Source organism: Engraulis encrasicolus, chromosome 10 (assembly GCF_034702125.1).
Source record: "Engraulis encrasicolus isolate BLACKSEA-1 chromosome 10, IST_EnEncr_1.0, whole genome shotgun sequence".
NCBI lineage: Eukaryota > Metazoa > Chordata > Actinopteri > Clupeiformes > Engraulidae > Engraulis > Engraulis encrasicolus.
Genome location: NC_085866.1, coordinates 13,274,789 through 13,283,063, shown reverse-complemented (window position 1 = coordinate 13,283,063; position 8,275 = coordinate 13,274,789). Strand labels below are relative to the sequence as shown.

The window sequence follows — 8,275 nt, the reverse complement described above, 5'->3', positions numbered from 1 at the left end:
AATGCACTTCGGAGATGCACTCGGGAACGACTTCAGTTTTGGGACTTCTCCTTCAAAAGCTCTGGGAGGAAGGGTGCCAAGCATACTACCTGCAAGGTGAGAACCCATTTGGTGATTATAGTGCTCTGAAGTTTTCAAATAGCCTATTTCTTGCCCTGAACGTGTCATGTATTTTTTTTAAATTATTATTTTGAAACTGCTTGTTGCTTCCTGTCAAAATGGGTAAGAAAACATAGGCCTTAAGAGTGTAGTGCTTTGATTTATTGTATTTGTGTATATTAATAATTATTGCAACATTTATTACAGATGTATTAAATTTGTTTTTCTTGTTTTGTTTCTGTTTTAATTATTGTTGGGAAGTTTGGTTAATTGGTTTAGAATATGAATAAGTGTGGTATTACTCTGCGTTAAAATACTCTGTATTACTGCATTATACAAAAAAGAAATTCATTTTTCACCCCCTTCCAACTTGTGTCAGTTTGATTGCAACACAGGAAAACAGTAAGCACTTGGTCAACCCTGTCAAAATACAGGGAAGTTAAGTTGTTTCTCTAGAGGAGTGTTGAAACACACTCCATGCTTCCTAAATACAACTCAAAACTGCTTGTCACTCATCCATGCTCTTGTTTGTTTTTGTTTTCTTCTCTGCCTTGTCCCTCAGGGGGTTTTGTCACCTTCCAGACCGACTATCCAGAACACTGCGAGACGCTCCTGGACGTCTCCTGTCCCAGCACCTCACCCCCGGCCTCCGTCCTGGGCCTGGGAGGCCTGCGCATCAGCTCCGACTGCTCGGACGGCGAGTCGGACCGGGAGCTGTGTAGCGCCACCGAGAGCGAGGAGAGCCCCCTATCCAGCAGCAGTGGCGGCGGCGGCAGCCACAACAACAGCCAACAGGTGGCCTTCCCCGTGGAGATCCTGCCCTACCTGTACCTGGGCTGCGCCAAGGACTCCAGCAACCTGGACGTGCTCAGCAAGTACGACATCAAGTACATCCTCAACGTGACGCCCAACCTGCCCAACATGTTCGAGCAGGAGGGCCGCTTCAGGTACAAGCAGATCCCCATCTCCGATCACTGGAGCCAGAACCTGTCGCAGTTCTTTCCAGAGGCCATCTCCTTCATCGGTGAGTGATTGGGAGCTCGTCACACCAGTGAAAAATTGTGCTTTGGCTTTGCATAGTGTGATTTTTTTCACATAGGATGTAGACCCATAATGCATAATGTGAGGCACGCTGTAATAGTCATTTAAAGGTTAATTACCATAGTATTACTCTACACGTACTATGACATAACACAGGTCCTGTAGTAATGCACTACGACTCGGTCATTGCCATTCTGGTAACAACACATTTATAACGCAGTGTTTTGCGCTCCTCTGAAATGAAAACTTTGTAATTGGTACAGGGGTAGTAGATCCAGGAGCGTCTTAAGCCAATGTGGTGTCCTCAGGCACTATAACTCACTGGTGCCCCCTTTATAAACAACTTGTTAAAGTGATACTGTCCCATTTTTGGAAATAAGCTCGTATTACACAGCCCCTTGAGTGAAATAATTGAGTTTTACCTTTCTTCTGTACTTTAGACCGTTCTCTGAGTACGGCAGTGCAAAATTTACCTCCAAGCTAGCCGTTAGCATGGACTCCTATGAGACCAGTTAGCCGCCAGCTGGTCTCATAGGACTCAATGTAAACTGCTAGCATGGAGGCAAAATTTGCACTGCCGTACTCAGAGAACGGTTGAAAATACAGGAGAAAGGTAAAACTCAATTATTTAACTGAAGGGGAGGTGTAATATGAGCTTATTTCCAAAAATGGGACGGTATCACTTATAAGTTTGTGTCTTGTGGTGCCCCTTCACTGGTCAAAAATGGTTGGTGGCCCTGGCCTGGGCACTGTGCCGCTGGCCCTTATGGATAATCCGGCCCCGAGTAGATCCCATGTGATAAGCCTTGCTAATATGCACACTCCTAAGATAAGAGTGGACTAGAGTGTTGTGGAGATAGGGAGAGAACTTGTTACTCAATCTCCTACTTACACACTGGTACAGGAATCAAACCATCACACTCTCTCCCATCACAAGATTAACTCATTATCTTATTATCCATTACACCACAGCTACTACACATGTTGACTCATATGCTGACATCCACGGCATTATTGTGGATGTGTTGTTTTTAAAAGTCAAGTACGGTAGTTTTCCAATGGGTGGTATGATATTCCTCTCTCTCACGGCCCCCGCTGTGAATTATCTTTCGTCAGGGTTGTCCACACTTGCGCCTCAGTATGTCACGCATTTCCTTGCGCAAGTCTTTTAGTTTGGCACTAAATTAACCGCATAGAGAGGGCTGGCCGCATAGAGCTTCTTGTGTTTGTGTGTGTGTAGTTTGTTGGTCGCTTGTGTTGATTTCGTGACACTGACAGATGCTCTCTGTTGTTGTATGGACGCGGAGCCATTGGCACAAAATGCTAATCAGGCCGAGACGGATGGAAATAAGCGAAAGGGAAGCCTAATAATAATAACACTGTAGTGAGTACTCTACGGCACCACTGAATAATATGTATCCGGAGGAACACCTAATCATCATGTAGTTGCCGCCTGCGTGGGTAATGGCGCCATGCACATTAGGCAGGAGAGAGAGAGAGAGAGAGAGAGAGAGAGAGAGAGAGAGAGAGAGAGAGAGAGACCCTCAGTGCCTGGAGTGTAGCCCGCAGCGTCGTAACTGAGTGTGAATAACTTATTCAAAATTAATATGGGAAGGATACGGCATCAATAATGCATGCATAAACATGAGCTGGCTGTCGAATCAAGAGAGTGAAAAAGTTGCACACAGGCAGGCAGGCAGGCAGTGAGGAGGACGGGGGGGCTACCCAGAAGAAGTACTGCGTGATTCGTATTAAAATTGAATGTTGGTGGTGATTAGAGGCTGGATGTAGTTGTGAAAGACGAATGCACACAGTACATATAAATGTAATGGTAAGGGCTTTCATTACGCCGCTGATGAGGCATATAGTGATGATGATGATGATGATGATGATGATAATGATGGTAATGGTTTTAAAAATGAGTACATCTAGAGCTAGAAGATGTGTCCTGGGAATGATGTTAGTGATCATGTTGATGAAGTGGAAGAGGGTGTAAGCTTAGGCATGGCTTCATCATGAGGGTGTTAGTCAGTGAAGGGGACAAATGGATAATGAGTGCTTTAACGATGGTGGTGCTGATCACTGATGAAGGCCACAAAAAGATTGTGGTATAATGACCGTGTTCAACGATGACGCTAACATGGCTGACGGTGAAAGATATAATGTATGATAGAACAGATGAATGATGTTGTAGCATAAACGAAAGACGCTGAGGCTGGATGTGGTGAGTGATGAATATAATAGAAAGTAACATAGTAAGAAGTTCGTAATAGACTGCATGATCAGAGATTCTTTAATAGAGAAATGCCAAGTAATAGGTTTCTATGGGCACCTAACGCGACCAGGTTCCGGTCTGCCTAAAGGGGCATGTCATAATGCTCCTACAATGAATAGAACAGTCCTTAGGTCTGCCTAGGTCTGCCTAAGGGGGCCATAATAGAGCCAGGAAACAATGGGCCAATGGAACCTCTCTCTGGCATGATTTTAGCCCGTAGCAACACTTAACAGGAAAAACAAATAGAAAAACTTGCTTGGGCTCGGCTGTATTAGAATTGACAGCACCAGAAATGGCTACATCAGACACAAAAGCCCCGTGTGCATAACAAAACAGACCAATATTCTGAGTGCAAATTACATGTTTGTGTAGTAGCTCACACCTAACCTCACGTGGAGAAGGTTGAGGCCATTGGTAATCCACTGGGTCAGACATGATGGCACTAATGCTGACAGAGTATGAAGAGGAGCCATTGAATACTGGAACACTGTCAAGGATTAATTGATATATTTATAATTAGAGTAATGGTTATTTATTATTATAATAGTTACCTAGATATTGTTATTACGCCATTATCCCCTTAGCATTACCACCCTCTTTTATAGATCAAGCAAACTGTGAAAGAAGTTAACTCGCTAGATTATAATAACATTTTCACGTCATCGTTATTTCATTCTTATGATTATTATTATTATTTATTAATGATCACTTTTTGTTACTAGTCCATCACTGTTACCTGTCCTGTCTTGCACTTAATGTCAGTCTGTAAAATGTCAGTCTTGTGTATGTCTGTCTATGTCTTGGCATGGTATAGAGAGAGAAAACGTAATTTGTTTCATTTTCCTGTATGACTTGTGCATATGAAGAAAGTGCATATGACAATAAAAGCTGACTTGACTTGATGATTGCGTTGTCTCTGCAGACGAGGCGCGCTCCAAGCGTTGCGGCGTGCTGGTGCACTGCCTGGCTGGCATCAGCCGCTCGGTGACGGTGACGGTGGCCTACCTGATGCAGCACCTCAGCCTGTCCCTCAACGACGCCTACGACTTCGTCAAGCGCAAGAAGTCCAACATCTCGCCCAACTTCAACTTCATGGGGCAGCTGCTGGACTTCGAACGGACGCTGGGCCTCAGCAGCCCCTGCGACAACTGCCCCCCCGACACCAACGGGCCGCTCTACTTCTCCACGCCGACCAATCACAACGTCTTCCAGCTGGACACTCTAGAGACGACATGAGGTGGGGAGGTGGGGGTTCGTTTAAACTCTCTCACTCACTTTGTGTGATGGTCGTAACCCAAAAGGGGAACCTTTCTGGACTAGTCAGGACTAGTCTTTTGACTACGCTAAAGGCTAATCTACGCTAAAGGCTAATCGGAAGAGAACCTTTCTGGAGAGATTTGTCACTTGAGGATGGTTGACTTTTCGGTGGGAGTTTTACGGGAGTTCAATGAAGAACACGCGTGTCGGTTTTCTGGAAGCTCAGTACTCTGAAATAAGTAATGCACAAATGATGCAATGACTTTCATGGAGGAAGAGAGCAAAGGGCACTCTACTTTTTTGAAGCAGACGTGCTACGTAACTCTTTTGAACCACAGTATGGTGGCCCAGACATGAATTCCCTTTTTTTCTGGGAAAAATGTATTTCTGTGTAAACAAACCTTCAAAGCTCTTGTGGAAAAGCGCACTCATATGCATGAATGTTTAATTTCCTAACAATGTAAATAATATAAAAAAATGGTATTTTTTATTATTAGAGTGGGTCACTTAAGAATTTAGAACACAAGACAGAACAATGTCTTCTGAAAACCAAATACTATGCTAATCATAATGCTTACTGCTAACATATAAGACATGAAAAAGGTAACCGTTTTTAAAAAAGGGCTCATTTTGGTAGTAAAATAACAAGCAATAGAGGCTCAAGCCATAGCCCTGATAACAGAGTATAATACAGTAACTTTTTAATGTTTTATACATGTAGAATGTATAGAAAAAAACAACAACCATCATCTGATAGTAGTCCATCGCTATCAGTATCCCCCCAGCACAGCTAGTCTGCCATTGTCTGATGTCCTGTGATGTTGTGAGTGTCAGAGCATTGCTGGTTCATCTATTGGGCCCTGATGGGTGAGGGGGGCGAGGGGGAGCGTTTTTAGACTCCAACCAAAAGATTTGCATTTACTCGGGGATAATCTTCACCACCTCCAAGCCTTGCATTACCAGCCTCCGTACCACGTTGTATTGTATGTACTCCATAATGTATAACTGAACTTTTTTTGTTTTTTGTTTTGTTTTGATAATGACTGTTATTAGCGTGGGTGTGTATGTATGTGTGAAGAGAGTGATGAAATGAAAGGCCCAGGTGGGCGATCAGAGAGAGAGAGAGGGAAATGCAAGCTGTGGGAATTTTCAAGGCAGTCATGGAGGTGCTTTTTGAAAGACATATTTACAATTGACTTTTGAAGAACAAGCACAGAAGAGTGCAGAGAAGATCCGTCTTTGGACCAAAGCTTTTACGTGGGCGTTTCTTTATACGGTACCCTTCCGAGGGCAATGGGTGTCTTTAAGCTGGCCTTAAATAACCAGAGCATTTTTTTAAAGACTGTTATATAAAAATGTATATTTTCTCCACAAAAAAAACCTCCATATGGATGTGAAATATTATGTTCTATTAATCATACGACCAAAAAGAGTTTCAAATGTGTTTTTCGTTTTAAACACATGCATAGAGAGATCAGAAATGGATTGTGCATGTGACAACTCTTCACACGCAGCTATCGAATGGACTTATTTTGACAGGGAAATTGGAGGCTCATGTCTGAAAAGCCTGAAAAAAAAGCCCACCAGTTGAACATGTTTGGTTTTTTGGTCATCTCTCAATCCTGTTGCCTTTTGTCTACAATGGGGTCAAAGACGTCTTTGTCATTCAGTGTTACGGACACCTTCCGCCGACTGTAACTGCAAAAAAACATAATTTTTAAATTGTTTCAAGTGAATGGATGACAGCAGAGGCTTTCATGAATTCCCTGTAACAATAAATAAATAAAAAGAGTCATGTTTTTTACAGTTACAGTCAGCAGAAGGCATCCGTTACACTGAATGACATTGCCATTTTGCACGTCTTTGACCCAATGGCTTTCCAGTGCTATTCAACAACTACAGTAGAGTTAGAACCCCTTCTAAACCTGTACTGAGACCGAGACCAATGAGGTTCTCATCAACACTGTCACATGGACTTACTGGTTACCCCACCCCCAACCCATCACCCTTCATTTTGTTTTGTTATTTTCCCAGATGAATGCCAGGTGATTTCAGATGTTTGTCAACACTGATGGCTGTGTGTGTGTGTGTGTGTGTGTGTGTGTGTGTGTGTGTGTGTGTGTGTGTGTGTGTGTGTGTGTGTGTGTGTGTGTGTGTGTGTGTGTGATGCCGTGAGAAAGTATCAATGAACTAAATGCCAATGAAAGGCAGCTTGCCGGTGCAGACAAATGAGAGAATGATTTGCATGTCTCTGTGGGCTGTGTTTCAGGGATTTTCAAATGTCGCTCACCCAGTCATGTTCGCCTCTAAGAATGGTCAAAAGTGCTGTCGTATGTATGGGTATGCATTTGTTTAAAATGCAAGCTGCAGTGATGTAGTATGTATGCATACTGTATTTGCTACACAAAGGGGTTTGTTGTTTTTGTTCATGAAGGTTTTAATTCTACTGATGTATTTCATGATCCGTGAAATATATGTTTATACAAACAACTAAACAAGGTGTCAATTTGTCATCTTATCTGAAAAGTGGTTTCCTTGTCAATGAAGTAGAATCGAATCTTTATGCCATGAACAAGTTCTAGAATCAGTATATTTAACATAAAATGAACAAGTAGTATCTTATCTGCCATCTATATGGTGATTCTCACGCGGCCCAACTTAGCAGGGCAAACACAAAAAGGTCCGTTAGAGTGAACTGACAGAGTCTTTGTTGTTGACAGTGCTCCCACACACACACACACACAGACACACACACAGACACACACTCACACAGTTGCCTGGAAATTGGCTGTGTTTGCGTTTGCGAGAGGATGTGAAGCGCCTGTGCTGTGCTTTGGGTCTGCGGCCTCCAGCCTCTAGGTGTGGTTGGACTTCCTGGTTCTGTCAGAAGCGCGGCCCTGGCTTCCTGTTCCTCAGGGGCCTGTCAGTCGACGAGGCGAGGCGAGGCCTGTGTGGCCAGCCCAGCTCAGCGTGATCTCGCTTCGAAACCACCACAAACACCACCACTTCCCTTTCGCTCACAAAAAAGTGACATGCGGAAACCAGATATTTTCAGCAGTATATCAAGCGAGCGCAGGCCAGGGACGCCTCACGTCCTGTTGCACCTCCACCACCACCACTGCCCCCACTACCGCTTCAGTGTCGCTCTCACCCTCCCCCCACCTAGGCAAAAAAACAACAACGCCAGCTCATGGTTTTCTGTTGTTTTTTTTCAGTAGGCTAAGAATGGATGCGCAAAAAAAGTTGAAATAGTCATAGTCAAAAAGTGGAAAGCTAGGAAATTCTAAGTACATCTTCATTTTTTAAAATGGTTAAGTAGTAAATAGTGCATTTTTAAAATATTTAATAAGGCAAATAAGACATAATAAATATATCATTTATTATGGAGGGATAAGGGAACATGTTCCACAAGTTTCCTTGATTTAGCAGTGAAGCGAGATGATGCAGGACATGTTTTCTGCATACAGGTTTTCCCACACTGCTGCAGCATAGCAGAAGAGCAGTTCCCATCTTATGTGTTTTCCAGATAAGGTTGTAATTATTGCAAGGAGTCTTGGGCCAACCCAGGGATACACGCACGGCGCACGACCATGGCCATGACTT

At 43.4% G+C, this 8,275-nt stretch overlaps 1 protein-coding gene across 1 annotated transcript in view; it reads left to right on the top strand.

Annotated features, from left to right (window-relative positions):
• LOC134456635 (dual specificity protein phosphatase 7-like) overlaps positions 1 to 7,927 on the top strand; it is an 8,521-nt gene extending 594 nt beyond the window's left edge. The window contains exons 1-3 of the mRNA XM_063208066.1: positions 1 to 96; positions 662 to 1,123; positions 4,338 to 7,927. The exon at positions 1 to 96 is cut by the window's left edge and continues 594 nt beyond it. Coding sequence (XP_063064136.1) covers positions 1 to 96; positions 662 to 1,123; positions 4,338 to 4,651 — 872 coding nt within the window. The 3' untranslated portion in view covers positions 4,652 to 7,927. The remainder of the gene's footprint in view (positions 97 to 661; positions 1,124 to 4,337) is intronic.
• The last annotated feature ends 348 nt before the right edge of the window (positions 7,928 to 8,275 follow it).